The 26,659-nt window shown below is 37.4% G+C and overlaps 1 protein-coding gene across 6 annotated transcripts in view; it reads right to left on the bottom strand.

Annotated features, from left to right (window-relative positions):
- The window catches only part of RAD51C (RAD51 paralog C), a 53,715-nt gene extending 27,313 nt beyond the window's left edge, over positions 1-26,402 (bottom strand). For 3 of the 6 annotated variants that reach the window (XM_073797840.1, XM_073797841.1, XM_073797842.1), the window contains exons 1-7: positions 26,242-26,402; positions 24,101-24,359; positions 23,352-23,518; positions 21,760-21,893; positions 11,432-11,563; positions 4,756-4,822; positions 3,983-4,043 (exon numbers count right to left, since the gene is read on the bottom strand). In XM_073797840.1, the coding sequence (XP_073653941.1) occupies positions 3,983-4,043; positions 4,756-4,822; positions 11,432-11,563; positions 21,760-21,893; positions 23,352-23,518; positions 24,101-24,359; positions 26,242-26,359 (938 nt within the window). In that variant the 5' untranslated portion in view covers positions 26,360-26,402. The remainder of the gene's footprint in view (positions 1-3,982; positions 4,044-4,755; positions 4,823-11,431; positions 11,564-21,759; positions 21,894-23,351; positions 23,519-24,100; positions 24,360-26,241) is intronic. The other 3 variants (XM_019945492.3, XM_019945490.3, XM_019945491.3) reach the window with 3 other exon arrangements.
- Between the last annotated feature and the right edge of the window lie 257 nt (positions 26,403-26,659).

The following is a 26,659-nucleotide window of genomic DNA, read 5'->3' as shown; positions in this document are numbered from 1 at the left end:
CTCAGGCATAATTCAAAAGAGAAGCAATCAGAGACCATCATCCATTAGCTTTTAGGTTTGTTCTTTCAGGATGAGAATAGAAGAATCCAAAATGTCATATCTTTGTAATAGCAACTGTCTGCATAAATAAAATAACTGTTAAGTAATATGTAATATAAGAATAATTGTGTTAGGGAGTGAAATCATCAACTTTTACAATGCTTTAGGGCTGATGGTCTATCTTTAACGCAAAATAAAACAGAAAAAATAGAGGCATGGAGTATTTAAATCTATCTTATTAAAAAAATCACACTTTTGTTTTTGTTTTGTTTGTTTTGCGGTATGCGGGCCTCTCACTGTTGTGGCCTCTCCCGTTGCGGAGCACAGGCTCTGGACGCGCAGGCTCAGCGGCCATGGCTCACGGGCCCAGCCGCTCCGCGGCATGTGGGATCTTCCCGGACCGGGGCACGAACCCATGTCCCCTGCATTGGCAGGCGGACTCTCAACCACTGCGCCACCAGGGAAGCCCAAAAAAAAAATCACACTTTTTGATTCAATGAAACAAAAATTAGCTAACCTTCTGAAAAAGTGGTATCTAAATCACCTCATATCACCATATGTCCAAAAAGGTACCCAGTACATCCAACTTTTCTGAGAAAATTATTAAAAAGCAAATAAGATTTTAAGAAGCATTTATATGTTTATTAATAATCCTAACATCAAATGGGCATTAAGTATTAAGGTTGAAAATCTTCCTCAAATTTCTAGGTAAAAATAAAATTTATATTTCACGTCTGCATCTCAAGAGATTTTTTTTGTGTGTGTGGTACGCGGGCCTCTCACTGCTGTGGCCTCTCCCGTTGCGGAGCATAGGCTCCGGATGTGCAGGCTCAGCGGCCATGGCCCACAGGCCCAGCCACTCCGCGGCATACGGGATCTTCCTGGACCGGGGCACGAACCCGTGTCCCCTGCATCGGCAGGCGGACTCTCAACCACTGCGTCACCAGGGAAGCCCTCAAGAGATCTTTTTAAACAACAAACTAAACCAAAGAATCACTTGGCTCATGGCCCCAGCTGAGATGAAGCTTAACATATGGCTGAACTACAGTTTAGGTCAGGAAGAAACAAGACAGAAGCACAATTTGTGCTTTAAAACTGAGACACATATGAAACACTGCGCGGGGGTGTTGATGTATTACTCCACTCTACCACCAGATCTCCTTGGCAAACAGTGGTATAATTCTGAACAATCTTGGCCTCATCTTATCATGAATATGCAAACTGGAGGAAAACCCACACAACGTACCGGACAGAGACAAAAGTATTTCTCTTAATAACTATTGGAATGTTATTCCATTATTAACCAAAGGGTAAAAATCAGGCGTTTCTAGTGAAGATGGGGACTGGGGCATGAGGCGGAACACTTAAATTCAATTCTCCATGTAAATTTGGCTAGTCAAGGTCTTTAGTTTTCTGCTCAAACTATAAGTGTTCATTTTTATAACTATTTTCCCCCAGCATGAGTTTCTATTTCCATCCTTTCAAGATAAACTAAATTTTAAAACACATACAAGATTTCATACAACTTTAATAACTTAAAGATATCAGATTTCAAACAATGAAGAACAAAACTATGTTGATTTTATTAAATGAGGTCAACTTATTCTGATTCTATAAAGTATGTACATTACTTATCATATATCTACAGCCTAGGAAAAAAAGCAGTTTGGAGAAAAAGGTTTTTACCTAAAAAGGAGGATAAGAGCTATACCTTCAGATTCGCTGGCAATCAATGCAATAATATAATAACATTCTAGAAACAGCAATTATAGGAGAAAAGGAATGGACTCTATTATAAAGTCAGCTAAAAAATGTGGATACTACTACCTATTTCATAGTTATTTGGAAAATAAAATGAAATTATATATATACATACACAGAGCACTTAGCATAATAAAGAACAGTTAATAAATATTCAAAAAATGGTAGCTATTATTTACTACTTTTTAATCTTTCTGTGCCTTGATCTTCTCACTGCTAGTGATAATTGGTACAGCGTTTTCTAAGAGTTACTGAAGGACTCACAGATATAGAAAATAAATTAGTGGTTACCAGTGGGGAGAAGGAGGGGGCAATACAGGAGTAGGGGATTAAGAGGTACAAACTACTATGTATAAAATAAGCTACAAGGATACACTGTACAACACAGCAAATATAGCCAATATTTTATAATAACTATAAATGGAGCATAACCTTTAAAAATTGTGAATCACTATACTGTATACCTGTAACTTCCATAATAGTGTATATCAACTATATTTAATTTTTTTTAAATAGTTATTGAAGGGATTATATGAAAGGTTGTATACAAGGTGCCCAGTTAAATACCTAGCACAAGCAGGCACTTATTAAAATGATAGTATGGAATACAGGTAAAAATTCATAGAACAGCACATTTCCCCTAAATCTATCTATTCAATGTCAGTGTTCTACGCCACTAATTTCTTGGGAAAGATTAGTAAGAAGCTGAAGTCATAAAATGGTTAACTCTTAAGAAAGTAAGCATGATTTTCTGATCTCATGGGTGCCTAACCAATGCTAACTTCTAGAATTTGACAAAGGCAGCAAACTTCTCCTTCTGACGAATGCATAAAAAGATGAAAGAAACATCTTTCTCTGCTCCTATTATTTTTCTCACTTCTTAGATGTATTCTATTAGTGAGTATGTAATACTAGAATAATAGTGGAAGACTACTACTGTATACTAGCTCAAGGGGAACTTCTAATAACATTTAAATAGTGGGATGTGCTTTCCAGAAACCTAAATCTGGGAAAATATAAGCGATATGTTCAAAAGACTCTCATCTGGAGAACTGCTGCCAATCTTTACAATACGGTTTGTTGCCGAGAAAAGAATTGCTTTTGTGAATCCAGTACACAATGACTTATTTACAGAATTGGAGGGATGGGAGTTGAATGTAAAGCACTATGTATTATGGGGGAAAAAAGTTACCTGAGGTCTTTGGAAATGCCAGCTTTAAAAGAGACACAAACTGCATGAACTAGTTATAAAAGATGTATACAAATATAATAGGGTCAGCTATGAGCTCAGGGTCAGTAAAACCTAACTTGGTCAGGCTTGATTTTTTTCACTTTGTACAAGAATGAAGAAATGCAGAAAAAGAAATAGATAGTATCTCTGACCAGACCCAATATGTCTTTAAGCAATCCTTTTTTCCATTTTTGCCCACATGCTGTCTCAATTTCCCTATTTTATTGGAGTATTTCCAAACCAAGTTCTCTAGATTATACCAATTAACTTGAAAGCAGAGATGTTGGCATAAATCTGACATTTCTAGAAGTATAGAATAAAAGACTCCACGGCTTTCAATTGCCTATTTAAAAAAAATGAAAGGTGGTTTGTTCACTTGCTCAGCAGCTTTAAAAACAAAGGTTTCATGCTGCCACAGTTTTATTTTAAAGAACAATACTTGTGAAAGGCAAGTAAGTAACTGGATAATAAAAGTAGGACAGGAAAATATAAAAGAAAACAAAAACAGACACAATTTCACACAGGAAATATATTAACAAACTAAGAAAAACCATCCTATTTTCCACATAACCTAAAGCTAACCTCAAAAGTTTTCCTTTTGTCCTGATTTTACTCTTCTTTCAATCCCTTCCAGGAACACAGAGTACCTACCTCCCTCTGCATGGTTAATAAATGGTACTTGATTTCAAAGAGCTTTAGAAGGTAGCATTCTTTGGCCACCTACTCATTTCAGGAGCACCCCATCATTTCAATATTCCGAAGAATTTCCTAGGTAGTTAAATGTGCAGTATAACAACATGTTTCTATGTTTGCTCTAGGTAATGAAGGCAACAAAAGGTTTAGTTCATGGGGCACTGTAGATCTCATCCACTGGACTAGCTCTAAGAAACTGATAAATGCTCAGTGTAATTAACCCAATACTCAGAATTTTTAACTTATTTCTATACTGACCTTCGCTTCTGGTCCCAATGAAAGATTAGTCGTATTGTAGCAGCATGCCCCCAACTTTCCCCTGAGGGAAAAAGAACATGGTAACTGACTGAGTTATAAGTCTCTCAGAATGCCTCTGACCAAATACAGTTTTACTTTGCTTAATTTAACATAACAAAAGTATATCTGGTTTCAAAAAACCTGGTACATGGGTAACATCCTGAGATTAATAGATTTTCACCTATCTGTGGCAATACTGCAGATCATTATCACTATCCTCTATTTGCTTTTAGAAAACTTTGTAGTTTGAGTCAACATATTTGTCAATCTTCCTTATCATCAGGCTTACTAACGTATTTCAGACCACCAGAAGAAAAGCAAAAGCTCTGACAGAATATTCTTAAAGATTTTAGTACAAATAAACCTTGAAGCACTGTGTTCTAACAAAGCCACGAGTAAGGTTAGAGTCATAAGCCTATTCATTACAGTTTGATTTGTATTTAAATGGATTCACCACTCCTCCTAAGACTGCGCTTTCTGAGGGAGTCATCTTATGAATATTTATATGCTAAGTACCTGACACAAGAGTTGCCAGAGAGCAGATGCTCAATAAATGTTAAACAACTGAAAGGATGAGTCAGTATCTAAAGGCACTGTGCTCCACACTAAGATTTATCAGTGAATAAGACAGTCTTCTCTACTTTCATGGAGCTTACAGTACTCAACAAGCATCAAATGAAAGAGGTAGAAAAAAATGTATTTAACTAAAAATGTTTATTTGATTAATTGCCTACCCAGTGCAGGAACCAGCAAGGCCTGATTTTTATCAATCTTTGTTGTCATCTGATTGGTTAAAATTACCTACAAAAACAAAATGTGAGAAAATTAGGTGAGTCTCCTCCCAAATTTATCAAGTAAAGAGTCACGTGATTTTAGTATTCTGAATATAATCTAATTTAAAGAGAGATATATGTAGGTAATGAAAACTTTTCTCATATATTTTTTAGATATTACCCATAAAAATGAGTAAAATTATCTGAATACATGATTCTACTGAATATAAAACATTTTTTAACAGACTAGAACAAAGAAGTTCTTATTGTGATAATGGAAGAAAAAAAATATAGTAGATAATACATAAAGGTCTAAAGAGACCATGTGTAAAAACTTCATAAGTAGGAGCACAGGAAACATGGGAGTGTGTGTTCTTTACCACTGTTGCCTCTCTAGAATATATTTACTCAAAGGAATATAAAATCCTTAATAAATAACTCAATGTTTATACTTTTAGGGGAGAAACAGTATTACCATTTATGATTTTACAGAAAAAAAAAACTGAGGCAAAGAATTATGAAAAGAGATCTAAAATCATAAAGAGAGCACAGTATAAGTAGAAGAACTGGGAAAAGATAAAACCCAGTAACAGATCAACTGACCCAAAAATTATGACTATGCTAGTCTGCTGGTAATAGAGATATAGGTGTTGCCTTACTCACAGATGCCCTCAAGGCTAAAAATATTGCTAATTCTTTTGGATTAAATAGTGGCCTATAGAAAAGATTCCATGTTTAGAAAGATAGTAATTTTATTTTATTTACTTATTCTTTGGCCGCACCGCATGGCATGCGGGATCTTAGTTCCTCAACCAGGGATCGAATCCGTGCCCCCTGCAGTGGAAGCACGGAGTCTTAACCACTGGACCTCCAGGGAAGTACCAAAAGATAGTAATTTTAGAGTAGAGATAAAGAAAGTGTTTAAGGCTACCTTAATACAGTAAAAGTCAGATTATCTGGCACCTTCTCATCTAAAATTCTCCAGAAATGGTTATTTTAAATATTGTTCCAATATAGATCTTCCCTCCAGAAATAAGACAAATACTACTTCAAGCTGAAACTGATAAAGAACTTCTAAGAAAAGCAATAAGAAAAGATACCTACTCTAAAAAAGTCATCTATTTCTTAAGAAAACTGAAAAGAAAAGCTGTTTGGCTGTTCCCACCACAGTGGTCAACACCCTAAAGTTTCTGTTTATCTATGAAGGAGAAATCTGTGACCCATCTAGATCTCAGTCAAGCACAAACTGGATGACAGCACTTCCTCCTAGTTCCTCTCCCCTTAAATGCCATAGTGGTTTTCCCATGTGTTACCTTATTCCAGGTATCTCAGAACAAGCTAAGCAGGAATTTAAATTGGTAATTCACTAAAATATATGTCTTACTGGCATCCACAACATGTTGAATAATACTCTTTACACGCTATCAAGTGTTTAATCTTTAGCAACTGGGATATTTACTTACACCAACACTTTTTGGTTAAAGGTGCACTATTCAATTCTGCAGCCATGAGCCACATTTAGCTTTTTAAAACTAAATTAATTAAAACTAGAAATTCACTTCCTCTGCAGCATTAGCCACATTTCAAGTGCTCAACACCCATGGAACTACTATATCAGACTGAGCATTTTCATCTTTTTTTTTCTTTTTTTGGCTGCGTTGGGTCTTTGTTGCTGTGCTCAGGCTTTCTCTAGTTGCGGCAAGCGGGGGCTACTCCTCATTGCGGTAGGTGGGCTTCTCATTGCGGTGGCTTCTCCTGTTGCAGAGCACAGGCTCTAGGTGCGCAGGCTTCAGCAGTTGCGGCACGTGGGCTCAGTAGTTGTGGCTCGTGGGCTCTAGAGCACAGGCTCAGTAGTTGTGGCGCTCAGGCTTAGTTGCTCCATGACATGTGGGATCTTCTCAGGCCAGGGATCAAACCCGTGTACCCTGCATTGGCAGGTGGATTCTAAACTACTGTGTCACCAGGGAAGTCCGGAGCATTTTCTTCTTTGCAGAAAGTTCTACCAGACAGCATTGGCTTAGAGAATATTACACATCTTACACATTATCCATTACACATCTTGAGGAAATTGTAAATAGACATACTGGCTTACCAGTTGTTCAACATCCCAAAATAAGAATTTGCATTGTTAGCATATACTTATAATTAACAGTATTTCTGCAAAAATGTTGGGTTTACCATGACATAAATGAAAATTACTGTGTGATTACTCCAAGCTCCTAAAGAATGAGTCTTGGGAGTTCCCTAGTGGACTAGTAGATAGGATTATGGCCTTTCACTGCCATGGCCCGGGGTTCAATCCCTGGTTGGGGAATTGAGATCCCGCAAGCTGCGCAGCACGGCCAAAAAAATTTAAAAAGAATGGGTCTTAAAATAGTGAAGTGGGGACTTCCCTGGTGGCGCAGTGGTTAAGAATCCGCCTGCCAATGCAGGGAACAAGGGTTCGAGCCCTGGTCTGGGAAGATCCCACATACCACGGAGCAACTAGGCCCGAGCGCCAGAACTACTGAGCCTGCACGCCTAGAGCCAGTGCTCCACAACGGGAGAAGCCACCGCAATGAGAAGCCCACGCACAGCAACGCAACTAGAGAAAGTCCGTGTGCAGCAAGGAAAACCCAACGCAGCCAAAAATAAATTAATTAATTAAAAAAAAAACAGTGAAGTAATAATCACTTTAAAATTATAAACTTCACTGCTTTAAAAATACTTCTGTGGGCTTCCCTGGTGGCGCAGTGGTTGAGAGTCTGTCTGCCAATGCAGGGGACACGGGTTCATGCCCCGGTCCGGGAAGATCCCACATGCCGCGGAGCGGCTGGGCCCACGGGCCATGGCCGCTGAGCCTGCGCGTCCGGAGCCTGTGCTCCGCAACGGGAGAGGCCACGACAGTGAGAGGCCCTCATATGGCCAAAAAAAGGAAGCCAGACATAAAAGACCACATATTGTGTGATTCTATTTATATAAAATATCCAAAAAGACAAATCCATAGAGACAGAAAGCAGACTAGTGGTTGTTAGTGGCTGAAGGGAGGGTGCAATGGGGAATGATGGTTAATGGGTAAGGGAGTTCTTTTTGGGGTGACGGAAATGTTCTAAAATTAGATAGCTGTGATGGTTGCACAACTCTGCAAATATACTAAAAAGCACTGAACTATGATTTAAAAGGGCTAATTTTATGCTATGTTAATTATATCTAATAGAGCTGTTAAATTTTTTTCTGATAATAATCAAATAAATGCATCTCTAGAAGGACTCTCTCCATATCAGTCTGTAAAGACTTAAAAGACTCAAAGTTGGTAAAGAAGTGGGAAAACAAGAATTCTCATGCATGTTATACACATGAAATTAATATAATATTGTAAATCAAAATATCTCAAAAAAAAGTCTATCTTCTATTTTAGAAAAAAAGTATAATTGGAATCTAATCAAGAGGAAACATCACAGAAACCCAAAATTGTAACTTTTTTTTTTTTTTTGCCAAGCCATGTGGCATGTGGGATCTTAGTTCCCCAACCAGGGATTGAACTCGTGCCCCTGCATTGGGAGTATGGAGTCTTAACCACTGGACGGCCAGGGAAGTCCCCACAGAAACCCAAAATTAAGAGATAATCTCTAAAATCACTGGTTTCTATTCTTCAATACAGCAATGTCACAAAAACAAAGAAAGGCAACTAAAGAGATACAACATCTAAAGGCAATATGCGATTCCAGTTGGCAAAGAGAACGGGAAAAATTTGCTGTGAAGGACATCATTGGGATAATTGACAGAACAGGAATATGGATTATATACTAAAGTGCTGTATCAATATTAAATTTCCTACATTTGATAACTATACTGTGGACACATATGAGAATATTTCTTGTTCTTAGGAAATACACACTGAATATTATCAGATAAAAGGATATGATATATGCAACTGTTTTCAAAGTGTTCAGAAAAATATATACATAAACTCTGTGTTGTGTGTTTGTGTATGTATAGAAAGAGAGTGGGGAGAGAGAATAAGAATGAAAAAGCAAACCTTGGGAAAGGTTATATGGGAGTTCTTTATACTATTCAAATCAACAAAATAAATAAAATTCTATCTTTTCCCCACTGAACTAAAAAAAAAAAAAAAGAAAGGATTCCCATTCATTGTTGTAGAGAATATACTTTGGGATACGCTTTCTGAGGGCAATTTGATAATATATTACAAAAGGTTTAAAAATAGGGATATCTCACTGGCTTAATACTTTCAGAAATGACTGGACACACGGACAAAGAAGCATATATAAAGTTGTTGACTCCAGTGTTTTACATGGTGTTTTACATGGTGAAACACTGGAGCCAACTTTAAAGACGATCAATAGAGAGAGAGGTGGTTAAAAAACTATGCCACAACCATACAGTAGAATACTATATAGATGTTAAGGTAAGGTACATTTATAAAGTAGTATGTATGGGAAGAGGTTCATAGTATATTAAGTAAAAAACAACTGTTTGCTTGATTGATTTTAATATGATTTCACTTAAAAAATATGTATATGTTTACACAGAATAAGTTTGGAAAAATATATACAACAAACTCAACAATAATCATCTCTGGGTAATAGATAATATAATTGCTTACTTTCTACACTTTCGATTGCTTAAAACTTTTTTTACAGCAAGCAAATATAACTTAAAATTGTAAAATGTACTTATTAGCAAAGGTCATACATGCTTCTATAGATGCTAACTGGGAAATTAAAAATCAAGTAAAGAAGAATTTATAAACTAAGAGGAGAAAGTATACACTCAACCCACAAAGTCCTACCTCTAGAAGTAGCTACTGTAAATGTTTTGGTCCTTTCAGATCTTTTTCTTCATATGTATAAATATAAATGCACATATATAACTTCTGTTTTCTTCAAAAATTGGGATCACAGGGTTTCCCTGGTGCCGCAGTGGTTGAGAGTCTGCCTGCCGATGCAGGGGACACGGGTTTGTGCCCCGGTTCGGGAAGATCCCACATGCCGCGGAGCGGCTAGGCCCGTGAGCCCTGGCCGCTGAGCCTGCGTGTCAGGAGCCTGTGCTCCGCAACGGGAGAGGCCACAACAGTGAGAGGCCCGTGTACCGCAAAAAAAAAAAAAAAAAAAAAAATTGGGATCACACTAAATATATTATTATGTAAGTTGAATTTTTTCACTTATTCATATATCTGGATATATCTTCTTCCATGTTAGTGCATGTATATTTACATCACTCTTCTTAAACACTGCATAGTATTCCATGTTGTTATTTAGATTACTTTTTTTTTTTTTTGGCTGAGCCGTGCAGCACAGCTTGCAGGATATCAGTTCCCCAATCAGGGATTGAACCCAGGCCATGGCAGTGAAAGCCTGGAATCCTAACCACTAGACCACCAGGGAACTCCCTAGATTACTTTTTTAATCAGAAAAGACGAAGCTATTTCTGTTAAAAAACAAAAACCTAAGGAACTATGCAACCCATTAGCCTTGAGTGCCCCCTACTGGGGACTCTTCACTGATATTAACAGAATGCTAAATTACAAATTAATGCCAAGAAATAATTCAAAGACAGGACACTATGTTTTCAGCATATGGCAAAAAAAATCTAAAAACTCAAAAGAAAAAATGTATGTTTTGAAATTATTTTATTGAGGAGTTATTTACATATGATGTATTACAGCCTTGTGCAAAGGACTCTAATTGGCGGTGAAGACAAGAAAATCAAGGTAAGCAGTTTGATCTTCTCCCATCTCCCTCCCAGACAAGTGTGTATATTTGTGTCAGTGGTAGGATGAGGTTGCAAAGAGAGAAGTGAAAACAGGCAATAAAAAAAAGTTTTTACCTCACTCCTTTTTTTTGTTTTTGTTTTGGTTTTTTTTGGCCACAAACACACAGCACGCAGGATCTCAGTTCCCCGACCAGGGATCGAATTCGCACCCACTGCAGTGGAAGTGCAGAGTCCTAACCACTGGACCACCAGGGAATCCCCTACCTCACTCCTTTTATCTCTTTACTTCTGAACTTATCTTTATGTCTCTCCTCACACTACAAATCTAGAAGCGTTAGCTCCACCTCTAAACATCTACGTTGTTTACACTATGTAATTTTTCTATCCAAGTCTGTGATTATACACTATGTAATAATCAAAGACTCAAGAGTAAAAGAAAAATGGGGATGTTGGAAGAGCTTACCTGAAAAACGTCAAGTATGTTACAAAGAAAACAATGCAATTATCAAAGATGGCATTTCTTTATCAAAGTCCATTTTTATAATATGGCATCTTGATTATGCTTTTCATTTGCCAGGAAAACTGATATACAACACTTATGACTGGATTTAATATTTTTTATAGAAACCAAACCAAAACTATTCAGAACTGTATATCTATATTATTTGCTTTTAGTCAAGCAAATTCTATTTTTGCTATTTCTAGACTGTAACATTTTATTTTTTTACTTTTATTTATTTATTTATGTTTGGTCGTGCATGTGGCATGCGGGATCTTAGTTCCCTGACCAGGGATCAAATCTGTGCCCCTTACAGTGGAAGCATGAAATCCTAACCACTAGACTGCCAGGGAATTCCCTAGACTTCAACATTTTATATAATCTTGACTTTATAATAAAACTCCCTTTAGTAGTAATACTTACAGCTAATCTGTGGTTATTTGCAAGGCTGATCATTTGCTGCGCTAGGCCATTTAGTAACCGAGTACGAAGGGATAGGTCATCTAGGTCATGACGAAAAGGAAAAGCAATACCATCCACTATCACTAATCGAACCTAAATAAAGAAGAGATAATGATATTAGGTTTGGTATTTAAAATAAAATAATAAATGGCAACCAAAAAGCAGAGTCCATCACAGGAAAACAAAAAACAAAAAACCTTAAAATCCAGGGTTCTATTTCCAACTCTCCAAAGGCTTCATTTTGGTCAGGTATAAATCTGTTCAATGCTTTCTGCACTAGTCACCAAAAGTTAAAATGTACTCTGGTTTGATAATTTATCATCTTAAAAAAGTAATTCAACAAAAGAAAAAGGGGCAATTACAATTTTCTTGCAATTTGCCACTACACCCAGTCTTTACAGAGGTGTACTGATGAAAAGCACTTGAAATCTTAGCAAAACCAATTTCTCAACTAAATGTCAATTTTACCTTCAGGGTTCTTTTTATGTTGAAAAAAAAAAAACCAAACGCTCAAATATTAAATTATAAAACCTTTTTCAAAAGCTGAATTTTTTTTTTTTTTTTGCGGTACATGGGCCTCTCACCGTTGTGGCCTCTCCCGTTGCGGAGCAACAGGCTCCGGACGCACAGGCTCAGCAGCCATGGCTCACGGGCGCAGCCGCTCCGCGGCATGTGGGATCTTCCCGGACTGGGGCACGAACCCGTGTCCCCTGCATCAGCAGGCGAACTCTCAACCACTGCGCCACCAGGGAAGCCCTTCCGTTTTTTGTTTTTTTTTTTTTCAAAAGCTTAATTTTTGATATACTTTTTCTTCTTAATTTAAAACATACTATAGGGCAACTAACCATTACAGAATCTGTCATAAGATAGAGTTCAGGAAGAGGCAGGTTTGTCTTGAATTCTAATCAAGAAAGTTCACTTACAGATGATAAACATTTTCATGACAGTTTCATTTCTAATCTGATCTAAATAATGGCTCCTATGGTGAAGTTAGTATAATATATAACCTAAGATCCAAGAACAAATAGAATCTGGAAACTAATCTAAATGTAAACAAACAAAATACTATAAGATTATATATATTTTTCTACCTAATAAGGACTAAGCTAAAGAACAAGCTTTTGTGAAGCACTGTTTTAGTAAGACATTTTTATATCTTTTATTCATTCCTTCATTCAACAAATATTTATTGACACCTACTATATGCTAGTCACTGTTCCAGGCATTGGAGAACAAGAAATAAGATCCCTGTTCTCTTGGAGCTTATGTTCTAGTGAAGTAAGGGACAATTAATGTGCAAACAAATATATGAATAAGATAATTTCTTTTTTTTTTACTCAATGAATTACAAGTTTATTATAAAAGGATATAACTCAGTGCCATACATGCACAGGTAAGTGATATCATATGTATTTGTGTTCCTCTTTCTGATTTACTTCACTTAGTATGATAATGATAATGATAATCTCTAGGTCCATCCATGTTGCTGCACATGGCACTATTTCATTCATCTTTATGGCTGAGTATATATACACAATGGAATACTACTCAGCCATAAAGATGAATGAAATAGTGCCATGTGCAGCAACATGGATGGACCTAGAGATTATCATACTAAGTGAAGTAAATCAGAAAGAGGAACACAAATACATATGATATCACTTACCTGTGGAATCTAAAATATGACACAAGTGAACTTATTTACAAAACAGGAACAGACTCACAGACATAGAAAACAAACTTGTAGTTACTAAAGAGGAAAGAGGATGGGGGAGGGATAAATTAGCAGTCTGGGATTAACAGGTACAAACTACTATATATAAAATAGATAAACAACAAGGTCCTATTGTACAGAACAGGGAACTATATTCAATAGCCTGTGATAAAGTACAATGGAAAAAAAATATGAAAAAGAATATGCGTATATATGTATAACCAAATCACTTTGCTGTATACCAGAAACTAACACAACTTTGTAAATCAACTACACTTCAATTAAAAAAAAAAAAGAAGGATATAACTCAGGAACAGCCAGATGGAAGAGATGCATAGAGAAGGTATGGGGAAGGGACACGGAGCTTCCATGTTCTCTCCGAGAGCCATTCTCCTAGCACCCCAACGGGTTCACCAACTCAGAAGCTCTGAATAAGATAATTTCTGATGATGATAGGAGCAAAAAAGAAACTAAAACTGGGTGAAATGACAAAGAATAAGTAGGTGAAGGGGTAGAGGGAAGCTAACTTAGACTAGATGTAAGGAAGGCATCCGTAAGGACTCAATAGAACTGAGTCCTGGATAAGAACCTCTAGGAGGGAAAGACAACCCACATACAAGGATGCGGAAGGGCAAAGGCCCTAAGACACAAACAAGTTTGGCATGTTTAAAGGGTCAGAAAAAAAAGTAGTGAGGGGGAACAGTAGGAAATTACATCAGAAAGAATCAGTGGTGTGCTGAGGCCAAATCCTACAAGCTCCTGAGCCAGGTGCTAAATTTTCAGAAATTTTACAAACCCATCATTAAATACAGTCATTAGCAAAATTAAGCTATATACATTAAAATATGGATAATAAATACTGAAAACTCATTCCTACTACATTTTACTATTATCTATGCTTTTAAGGTTATTTACATCTATTTTACCTTTATAGTGCAAACATTACATAATGATGTGCATTGTTTCTTCTCTACTCCATGTCCAATGACATCATACATGATACCAGCCATGATAGGAGTATTTTCGTGTTTTTTTTTTTTTTTTTTTTTGCGGTATGTGGGCCTCTCCCGTTGCGGAGCACAGGCTCCGGACGCGCAGGTCCAGAGGCCATGGCTCATGGGCCCAGCCGCTCCGCGGCATGTGGGATCTTCCCGGACCGGGGCACGAACCCGTGTCCCCTGCATCGGCAGGCGGACTCTCAACCACTGCGCCACCAGGGAAGCCCGATAGCAGTATTTACTACATGGAAATCAGTTACAGATCAGGACTTGATTTGTTTTGCTGGTTGTCTAGACTTTTAATAAAGCGATGGGAAAAAAATGTCATAATCAGATTGACCTTAAAAATGTGTTGTGTCTGTAGAGAACAGACTTGTGGTTGCCAAGGGGGAGGGGGGTAAAGGAGGGAAGCATCACTTTGCTGTACCGCAGAAATTAACAAGACACTGTAAATCACCAATACTTCAATAAATTTTTTTTAAGTGTTCTGTCTGTATCCATTGCATTGTGAACTACACAAAAAAATGAGGAAATATGCTTCTACTTTTGGAAAATGAATCCAATAACTAGGAATGATCATTAACTCAAATCAAAAGAAGAAAAATACTCCACGGGAAAACACTATATAATTGCAAGTTTTGGTCCTAGGGTATTTGCGACGAGTCCCAAATATCTAGGGCATCCAAGGACCTGCCTGCTCAAACCAGAGGAGCTATACAGCCTAACCTATAATGCAAGAATAGAAATAGGCTGTTTTCCTCTCTACAGTACAGATTTTACTGAAAGTGGCTGAAATACAAAGATCTGGACGTTCTGTTAAGTGGTAACTGTCACACTCATGGCTTTTCTCCAAGTCTAGGGAGCAAGCTCCTGAATATTCTCTGGTGAGTTTCCTTGGTCTCTCAAAAAGGCAGATTATACCGAATGACAGAAAGTCGATGAAGTACAGAGTTTGAGTGGGTAGAATAAAACAAGCATTGTCAAACAAACAAACAAACAAAAACCAAAAAACAAGCACTGTCATTCAACTCATAAAAGCTGAACTTAAAAAGTCACCAACATGGGACTTCCCTTGCAGTCCAGTAGTTAAGACTTCATCTTTCAATGCAGGGGGTGCAGGTTTGATCCCTGGTCAGGAAGCTAAGATCCCACATGCCTCGCGGCCAAAAAACCAAAATATAAAACAGAAGCAATGTTGAAACAAATTCAGTAAAGACTTTAAAAGTGGTACATATCAGGGACTTCCCTGGTGGTGCAGTGGTTAAAAATCTGCCTACCAATGCAGGGGACATGGGTTCGAGCCCTGGTCCGGGAATATCCCACATGCCGCGGAGCAACTAAGCCCGTGTGCCACAACTACTGAGTCTGTGCTCTAGAGACCCAGAGCCACAACTACTGAAGCCTGCGCATCTACAGCCTGTGCTCTGCAACAAGAGAAGCCACCGCAACAAGAAGCCCACACACCGCAACGAAGAGTAGCCCCCACTCACTGCAACGAGAGAAAGCCCGCATGCAGCAATGAAGACTCAACGCAGCCATAAATAATAAAAATCTTTTAAAAAATGAGAAAAGAACCATTTAAATAAATAAATAAAATAAAATAAAATAAAAATGGTCCACATCAAGAAAAAAAATCTTAAAGAAAAGAAGTTACCAGCGTGAATTTTTATTTTGGTCATGCCCTGTGGCTTGTAGGAAACTTAGCTCCCCTTCACCAGGGATCAAACTCATGCCCACTGCAGTGGAAGTGCAGAGTCCTAACCACTGGAAGGGAATTCCCTCCAAAGTGAATTTTTTAAAATAAAAATTAGGAATCCAAGAGAGTTTTAAACTCTTTATGTTTCAGAAACATTTTGTGTAGTGTAATTCCCTTCTGCCAGCAGTTCTTTCCTTTGTGCAACTAACAAAGAAGAAATTTTGGGTAAATGGATCATGGGATGACTCCATTTGATATTCCTTCTTTTCTTACTATTCACTGACACTAAGAGTGGTTTATTAGAGATATGAGGTCTTTCCCATATCACAGATAAATTGTTCAGTGTAGAAAAATGAAAAAACTGAGGATGTATCAAAATACTGTAATGTCAGCAAAATAACCATATTTTCCATTTTCACAAAATAAGGCTCAATAAAGACCCCATAGGGCTTCCCTGGTGGCGCAGTGGTTGAAGGTCCGTCTGCTGATGCAGGGGACATGGGTTCGTGCCCCGGTCCGGGAGGATCCCACATGCCGCGGAGTGGCTGGGCCCGTGAGCCATAGCCGCTGAGCCTGCGCGTCCAGAGCCTGTGCTCCGCAATGGGAGAGGCCACCACAGTGAGAGGCCCAAGTACCACAAAAAAAAAAAAAAAAAAAAAGACCCCATAAACAAAGAATATAAGAACATAAAAATTGTGAGAAGCACTTAAGAACGTACTTCCTGTCACAACCAGTCATCTAGATTTCTGGTCTTTTTACCTCTTAGGGAAAAATCCTCAGTAAGTGGTGCAGGGAAAACTGGACAGCTACATGAAAAAGAATGAACACCATACACAAAAATAAACTCAAAATGGATTAAAGACCTAAATGTAACGCCAGACACTATCAAACTCTTAGAGGAAAACATAGGCAGAACACTCTTTGACATAAATCACAGCAAGATCTTTTTTGACCCACTTCCTAGAGTAACGAAAATAAAAACAAAAATAAACGAATGGGACCTAATGAAACTTAAAAGCTTTTGCACAGCAAAGTAAACCATAAACAAGACAAAAAGACAACCCTCAGTATGGGAGAAAATATTTGCAAATGAAGCAACAGACGAGATTAATCTCCACAATTTACAAGCAGCTCAGTATCAAAAAAACCACCAACCCAATCAAAAAATGGGCAGAAGACCTAAACAGACATTTCTCCAAAGAAGACATACAGATGGCCAACAAACACATGAAAAGATGCTCAACATAGCTAATTATTGGAAAAATGCAAATCAAAACTACAGTGAGGTATCACCTCACACCAGTCAGAATGGCCATCATCAAAAAATCTACAAACAATAAATGAAGGAGAGGGTGTGGAGAAAAGGGAACACTCCTACACTGTTGGTGGGAATGTAAATTGTTACAGGCACTATGGAGAACAATATGGAGGTTCCTCAAAAAACTAAAAATAGAGCTACCATATGATCCAGCAGTTGCACTCCTGGGCATAAATCTGGAGAAAACCAAAATTCGAAAAGATATTTACATGCACCAAATGTTCACTGGAGCAGTATTTACAATAACCAGGACATGGAAGCGACCTAAATATCCATCAACAGATGAATGGATAAAGAAGATGTGGTACATATATACAATGGAATATTACTCAGCCATAAAAAAGAATCAAATTATGCCATTTGCAGCAACATGAATAGACCTAAAGATTACCATACTAAGTAAGCCAGACAGACAAATATCATATGGTATCACTTATATGTGAAATCTAAAAAATGATACAAACTTATTTACAAAACAGAAACAGACTCACAGACTTAGAAAACAAACTTATGGCTACCAAAGGGGAAAGGTGGGAGGAGAGAGATAAATTAGGAGGTTGGGGAAGAAAAAAAGGAAAAACAGAAATGGTAAAAATTCATCAAATTCCTCAACAACAGTAACACAGGAAGCTAATCAATTCAGCTAAAAAATACACCTCTGTTGTTTCACTTTCATCATGCTTGTTAATGTAAGCAAAAATAGCAACCAGCGTTTATGTTAAAACAGTACCTGTTCCTCAGTGAGGGGAGCAACTTCTTTGCTGAATTGGACAGCCATCAAGTGCTTATTGGTAGCTTAATTTTGCCAAATAATGGCATAGGTCAGATATGGATAAATAAGTTCAGCAAAGTTCAAATTGATGAAAACCTCTTAGGGAAAAATCCTGATGTAAAAATCCTGATGTAAAATCTTGTAAAATGCAAGAAAATTCTGTAATAGTCAACCTTATGGTCCATATTTTGAGGAAAATACAGAAATTTATTTATTTATTTACGGCCACACCGCATGGCTTGAGGGGTTTTAGTTCCCTGACCAGGGATCGAACTCAGGCCCTTGGCAGTGAGAGCACAGAGCCCTAACTACTGGACCATCAGGGAATTCCCCAGAAAATAATTTATAACCAGAAATAAACGGTAACTAGAGCTCATCAATGAATTTGGTAAAGTTGCAGGATACAAAATTAATAAACAGAAATCTGTTGCATTTCTATACACTAACAACAAAAGATCAGAAAGAGAAATTAAGGAAACAATCCCATTTACCACTGCATTGGTGGTGGGAATGTAAAATGGTTCAGCAACTGTGAAAAACAGTTTTGCAAGGCCTCAAAAAGTTAAACATAGAATTAGCATATGATCCAGCAATTTTGCAACTAATAACTAAAAAATATATAGTAAAAGAAACAAGGGAATCAAAATGGTATACTAGAAAATAACTATCTAATAAAAAAAAGAAGGCAGTAATGGAAAAATTGAGAAATAAGGTATAAGACATATAGAAAAAAAAAACCCAGCAAAATGGCAGAAGTACCTCCCTATGAGCAAGCACGTTAAACGTAAATGAATTAAACTCTCCAATTAAAAGGCAGAGATTGGCAGAATGGATTTAAAAAATGACCCAGCTGTAGGCTTTCTACAAGAAACTCACTTTAAGTCCAAAGATACATATAAGTTAGGTGTGAAAGGATGGAAAAAGATATTCCCTGCAAACAGTAACCAAAGAGAGCTGGAGTGGCCAGACAAAAGAGACTTTAAGACAAATACTGTTACAAGAGACAAAGAAGGACACTGTATAATAATAAAAGGGTCAGTCCATTAAGAAGATATAACAATTATAGGGAATTCCCTGGCGGTGCGGTGGTTAGGACTTGGTGTTTTCACTGCCATGGCCTGGGTTCAATTCCTGATCAGGGAACTAAGATCCCAAAAGCCAAAAAAAGCAAAAAGAAGATATAACAATTATAAATATATAGAGACCTAACAACAAAGCCCTAAAATATATAAAGCAAAAACTGATAAAATTAAAGAAAGAGGACTTTCCTGGTGGCATAGTGGTTAAGAATCCACCTGCCAATGCTGGGGACATGGGTTTGAGCTCTGGTCAAGGAAGATCCCACATGCCTTGGAGCAACTAAGCCTGTGCATCACATCTACTGAGCCTGAGCTCCAGAGCCCGCGAGCCAAAACTACTGAAGCCCGCATGCCTAGAGCCTGTGCTCCTCAACAAGAGAAGCCACGGCAATGAGAAGCCCACGCACCTCAATGAAGAGTAGTCCCCACTTGCTGCAACTAGAGAAGGCCCGCGTGCAGCAAAGGAGACCCAATGCAGCCAAAAATTAATTAATTAATAATTTTTAAAAATAATTTTTTTTTAAATCAAAGAAAGAAACAAGACAGTTCTACAGTAATAACTGGCAATTTCAAACAGCTCATATTCAATGATGGATATAACTGGACAAAAGATAAACAAGGAAAGAAAAAACTTAACAACACTATAAATCAACTAGAATTAGCAGATCTATACATACAACACTCCACTCAACAGCAGACTACACATTCTTCTCAAGTGCACATGGAACGTCCTCCTGCATAGACCAGATGTTAGGTCACAAGATAAGTCTCAAATTTATAAAGATGGAATCATTGTTATCTTCTCTGACCAGAATGGAATAAAATCAGAAACCAACAAAAGGACATTTGAAAAATTCACAAATATGTGGAAATCAAACAACACACTCTTTTTTTTTTTTTTTTTTGCGGTACGTGGGCCTCTCACTGTTGTGGCCTCTCCCGTTGCGGAGCACAGGCTCTGGACGCGCAGGCTCAGAGGCCATGGCTCATGGGCCCAGCCGCTCCGCGGCATGTGGGATCTTCCCGCACCGGGGCACGAACCCGTGTCCCCTGCATCGGCAGGCGGACTCTCAACAACTGCGCCACCAGGGAAGCCCAACACACTCTTAAATAAGCAAAGAGTCAAAGAACTCAAAATGGAAATTTGAATGTACTTAAAGATAAATGAATATTAAAAAATAATATACCAAAATTTATGGGATACAGTAAAAGCAGTGCTCAGAGGAGAATGTACAGCTCTAAACAACTATATTTTTTAAAAAAAGGGAATTTCCTGGCAGTCCAGCAGTTAGGACTGCACACTCTCATTGCCAAGGGCCTGGATTCAATCCCTGGTTGGGGAACTAAGATTCCACAAGCCACATGGTGCAGCAAATAAATAAATAAATGGTTTCTTAAAAAGAAATAAAGATCTCAAACCAATATCCTAAAATTCTACTTAAAAGAACCAGAAAAAGAAGAGCAAACTAATCCCAAATAAAGTAGAAGAAGGTAATGAAAATTAAAGTGGAAATAATCAAAATAGACAAGAGACAAACAATTGGAAAAATCACTGAAATCAAAAGTTGATTCTTTGAGGGACTTCCCTGGTGGTGCAGTGGTTAAGAATCTGACTGCCAGTTCAGGGGACACAGGTTCAAGCCCTAGTCTGGGAAGATCCCACATGCCGTGGAGCAACTAAGCCCGTGCGCCACAACTACTGAGCCTGCATGCCACAACTACTGAAGCCCACGTGCCCAGAGCCCGTGCTCCACAGCAAGAGGAGCCAGCGCAATGAGAAGCCCACGCACTGCAACGAAGAGTAGCCCCTGCTCGCCACAACTAGAGAAAGCCCGCGCGGCTATGAAGGACCCAACGCAGCCAAAAATAAAATTAATTAATTAATTAGTTTTTTAAAAAAGAGAGAGATTTTTAAAAAAAAGAAAAAGAAAAAAGTTGATTCTTTGAAAAGATCAACAAAATTGACAAGCCTTTAACTAAAGTGACTAAGAAAAAGAGAGAAGGTGCAAATCACTCCAGTCAGGAATCAAAGTAAGGACATTACTACTAATCTTATAGAAATAAAAAACAAAGAGAATATAATGAACATTTGTATGCCAAAAAATCAGATAACCTAGATGAAATGGACAAACTCATTGAAAGACACAAACTACCAAAACTGACTGAAGACACAGAAAATCTGAATAGATTTATAACAAGAGATTGGATCAGTAATCAAAAGCCTTTCAACAAAGAAAAAATCAGGACCAGATGGCTTCACCAGTGAATTCTATAAAATGTTTAAAGAATTTACACCAATTTTTCTCAAAGTATTCTGAAAAGTAGAGAAGGGAACTTCCTAACTCATTTTATGAAGCCAATATTACACTGATACCAAAGCCAGACAAAGACATCACCAGCAAAGAAAACCACAGACCAATTACAGATGTAAAAATCCTCAATAAAATACTAGGAAACTGAATCTTGTAGTATATTAAAAGGATTATATATCATGATCAAGCAGGATTTATCCTAGGAATGCAAAGGTGGTTTAACATGAAAATCAATCAATGAAACACACCAGATTAATAGGATGGGCGAAAAAAGCCACATAATCGTCTCAGTTGATTCCGAAAAAGCATCTGACAAAACCCAACACCTTTCATGATAAAAACAATCAACTAATCAGGAATAAAAGAGAGCCTCCTCAACCTGATAAACATTGAGCCATACCTTTGAGTGTTCTGAAAGGAAGTCTGGAAGCAGATAAACTTGTGCCAGTAGCTCTGTGTAGTCACGACAACGAAAATAATAAATATGGGAAAGAATATTTTCAAGAGTGAAATCCTGCAAAGCTTTTGGGTGCTCTGAAATAAACAACAAAACAATTTTAAAATAGTTTTACCTGTCATTTCACAAACTATCATTTCATAATTCCTGACCTCTTATTTTCACCTTTTCCACTGTTTCCTTACATACTAGACTAAAAATTTAGACACATACACAACTAGAGTTTTAATGTCTATCTTTTCATATTTCTAGTTATTGGCTTCCATTGAATAGAAGTAACACAATGGAACTTCTTTCTTGTTTTTTTCATAAGACTCCAAATTAAAAGTTAAAAGGAAAAATGTTGAAAAGCAGCATATTTTTCCCTTAAATGCCACAGTATAATTTGGTATTTAAGTAGAAACAATGATATAAAATTCTCTCCTTAGATTTGTTTTTTTAAAAATAACCAGATTGGTTCTGGACATATTTCAGAGAGAAACAAGTTAAAAATCATTGCATTTAAAAATGTACTTAAGTTTTAATGCTGAAAGAAAAACCAAGAAATTAAATTTCAGAAAATATTTCCTATTACAAATATACATTTAACCAGTTCATTTTTAACCAAAAAACAACAGCTTAATCACACACCACTCATTAAAAACTATATTCCAGTGCTACATCCACAATATTTACAAGATCTTAAGACACTATTACAAATTACACCTGTGACATGGATAGCTTACAAGACTTTCAATAGATATACTGGTCATTGGTTAAAAAGGACACCTAGTACTACAATGAAAATAAAAATATTCAGCTGATTATATTCATTTAAAGGGAATACAAACATCTTAGGAAAAGCTTTATGTTTTTTAACATTTCTAGAAAAAATGCACATCCAAAAAATAAAATACAATAAAGCAAAAGAAAAGCAAAAGAAAACAGTCAAACCAGAAACCATTTAATTTTATGAGTAACTGAAGGACAAGAACTAGAAAACAAATTACCTTAAAAAAAACTTTTTTAATCTAACACTTTATTTCCACATAATAAGCGCAGAAAAACTTCCCAACACTTTTAACAATAGAATTAACATAGTTGTGAAGTCAATTACATACTACTCAGAGCCACATAAGGTCAATCAGCCTAATTTTCCAAACATTTCCAGACATGATTTTTCAAGGCCACACTTGGTTTTTGGAAAAACCAGTATGAAAGTCAATATACACTAAATGCATTGACACAACATTTAATACTCACAGTAAGGTGTCCAGTAACATTAGCTAACACCTGGCAGGCCAGAGCATGATGATTTGAAGTCATACATTGAAATATAGGTTTGTCCCAGAACTCCTGCAGTAAAAAGTGAGGGCCATAAAAGGGGACAAAAAGGCCAGCCCAGGTGTAGCATTTCTCAATTTGTAAGAGAAGTATGAGAGTTTAATACTAGTACACGGTCATTAAGCTTCACGTTCCAAATGGTCTCTTGCTTGAGATGGATACAAATGAAAATTACTTTTATTATACAGAAAAAAGAGCACTTGCCAACTTACCTTCTCCCATATGTGTTCCTGCTATAAGCTGCAGGTGCTGAATGCAGGCATTAGCAAGGTCTACCACTCTATCAACCATAAAACTCCCCTCTGTATCAATAAAAACTGCTTCACCTTCCACTCCTCCAAAACATTCTGGTATCTGCACATCTACTGCCAACTGCATACTGTCAAGAGAAAGAACTGAAGTGACCAAATCATTATCATGATCATCTAAGGCAGTGTTTTTCAAACTCCAAATCACAACCCATTAGATACCACTAAATATTTTATAGGTATAAATATACTCTGCAAAGTAACAGAGATGGTTGACTCTCCACGGCTCCAAACATATGTGAATCAATTGATGAATGGATTAGGGGGAGGGTGTGCCTATAAAACCACAATTAAGGACTCTTTAGTGGTTTTTAGGCTTCTGGGAATGGAACCCTTTATTATACAAAAATCTACTTTCAAACATTTGGCTTTCAAATATATTCTCAGGAATTAATTCTGTAATAAAGTAGAAGACTGCTTATTGACCCCACTGACCACAATATACTGTTGCAAAAGAAACACTTTTGAATATCAAAATAATTGTATCAATTTATCAAGATGGGGTGAAGTAAGGCAAATGTTGATTTGTTTGATGCACACATACAGACACACAAAATTAAGAGCATATACATGCCTTTTTTGGTCTCCTAACTGTATACCCACAACACAATACTCTGTTACTTACATAAATGTAAGAGAACATTTTATTTTACCATAATTGTGTTTTTCCAACACCTGGTGCACCACAAATTTCTGTTGTTTTGGTTAAGGGTATGCCACCCCCAAGAATATTATCTAGTGCTGAACAGAAGGTAATTATGAAACTCTGGGTATGCTCCTGCTCAAGAAGTTCCAGTGCTGTGCACTTCTTGCCTGACTCAGCTGTACCAGAATAACTTGTTTTATTTGTGAGACATTCTCTTCTTATAATTTGCAGAGTTTCTAAGGCTTCCTCTTTAGATATCCCAACTTCTGAAAGTAAGAAACAGAAACAAAAACATCTGATTTTAGAAATTTAAAAGTCATATGTTATTGAGTTGTCTTCATTAACTTTAATTTTTAAATAACAAGAATGATGCCAAGAGTACAGAAACATAAAAATGTAACATTCGATTAACTATTTAATTTTTCAAGTTAATAAAGGCATTTATCTATATTTTCTTAGTCTTCACATACTTAAAAGATTTATCTATTACCTCAGAAACAGAATTGAGAAACCTAAGCCTCTAAAGCATTTCTGAGTACCTACAAGAGTATCTATCTCAGAAGGTAGAAATGAAAATGTCCTTTTTTTTTCCCTTTGGTCCTTTTACTATCTCTTTGGTCTTTTACTATCTCTTTTGGTCTTATGAAGCCATAATAAACTTGCTCTCATAAGGTATACAAATTATTTTTTAGAAAAGAATGAAAAATGGCCTCTTTAACTGCCTAAAACAAGATGCAGATTTAAGAAGTGCATGTGCATGTATTATTCATGAAAACATTGGAATGAAAAATTCATGGATCACTGCAAACTATTTAATAAGAAAAATTATTTGATGCACCAATAGCTTAAACAATACACTTATGCTTCCTCAACTATACAATTTCATTCCTGACAACATGGCCTAAGAAGTAAAATGGAAATTACAAAACAAGCTGCTTATGGAAGAAATAATGGAGAGGATATCACTTATGAGTTTGATATATCAGTGCTTGATTGGGTAAGGATATGAACTATAAATTTGGTGCTAACAAAAGACATTAATGGTCCTAAGGAAATGAAAATTCCATCCAATTTAAGAGCCTTAACTCTTCTGATTACTTCGGTTTCTCATTCCTGACCGCACCACTTACTATGTAGTTACTACGCATGGGCAAATTACTTCTTTATGCCTCAGACTTTTCTTCTACAAAATGGGAATGAAACAACACACATAAAAACCTTGGTAGAACACTAAGTCCATCCAAAATGCTTAATAATTGTTAGCTACTATTATCATTCAGATTCTCTCATTTCTTTTTTGTAAAACCAACCTGTTGAAAGAAAATGAGCCCATCAAACTTTGGGGGATACAGTCTTCGGCATTAAGACTTAAGACAAATAGTTAACATTGGCTTTACAACATTTGTTCTTGAGTGGAGAGTTGAAACCTTATTTTCAATCGTTAAGGGAAATGACTTAAAATTCTGTTCTATCTTAATAACACAGTTCTGGGCATACTGTAGTGTAATGTGCACAGTGAGAGTGACTGCAGACAGCTTCATTTTTGTGTACCTCAAAAGGAAGTGGTTCCCACCAACATATAATCTACAGTGTTCTGGAATGTGAGTTTGGGGTTTTTTTTTCAGTGAATTACATTAAGAGAAGCGATGTCTTCTTTCTACTGCTTTCTCCAGGTTCTGGGGATTCTACTCCCTTTGTCACTCTTAATTTACCTCATCCTATCACGAACAGTGCATTTCTTAAATTTAATCCCTGCCCCTTGGATTTTGTAACAGCGAAAATTAGCCTGTCTGGATTTCAATCCTGCCTCCACAACTTCCTAGCCCACTCATAATGAAAAGTTACTTAGCCTCCCAAGCATCAGTTCCTTCATCTATATACTGAACATAATAGTCCACGTTAAAAGGGTTCCTTTGAGTATAAATGAGATAATCCTCAGAGGCTTCAGCAGCCACTGGCAGAGAAAGCAACTGGTGAATGTTTCCAAGACCACAGTTCTAACCATTCAAACCACACTTAAGTGGAGTCAAGGAGCTATTTCACGGCGTAAACGCGGCGGTGGGCGGCGGCAAAATCTGGCCGAGAACGGGGATGGAGGCGGCCCCGACAGCGGCCAGAGTGCCTCAGCTTGTAATGGGAGTCCGTTACCTTTGCTGAGCTCGGAGGGTTTCACCTCTAGGAGTTCCTCAGCAGTCTGGAAACCTGCAGACACCAGCTTCACCCTCACCGCTGGGGACAGGGGCAAACTCACTAAATCCCGCTGCATTTCAAAGCCGAACACCTACGCCCGTAGTTGCGCAGACGCAGAAGCGGCCAAGCACGCGCACGCGCACCCGCCACGCCACGTGACGTCAGACGTAAGGCGGAAGGGTGGGGTCCGCGGCGTGGCTGCACGCGGCCTTGGGCTTTGGGGCTCTGCGGCTCTGCGGCTGTGCGGAAGTCTGGTCACTCTTACATACCTTGCCCCGTTTCCATCGTGATTCTTCCAAATCCCATTTAAAGTTTGTATATCAAACGTACATCCTGACAATAAAAAGATGGATGGAGACCGCAAGATGCAATGCCA

This window comes from Tursiops truncatus, chromosome 20 (assembly GCF_011762595.2).
Source record: "Tursiops truncatus isolate mTurTru1 chromosome 20, mTurTru1.mat.Y, whole genome shotgun sequence".
Taxonomy (NCBI): Eukaryota; Metazoa; Chordata; class Mammalia; order Artiodactyla; family Delphinidae; genus Tursiops; species Tursiops truncatus.
Note: the sequence above shows the minus strand (reverse complement) of the source record. Positions and strands in the feature narration are given on the sequence as shown.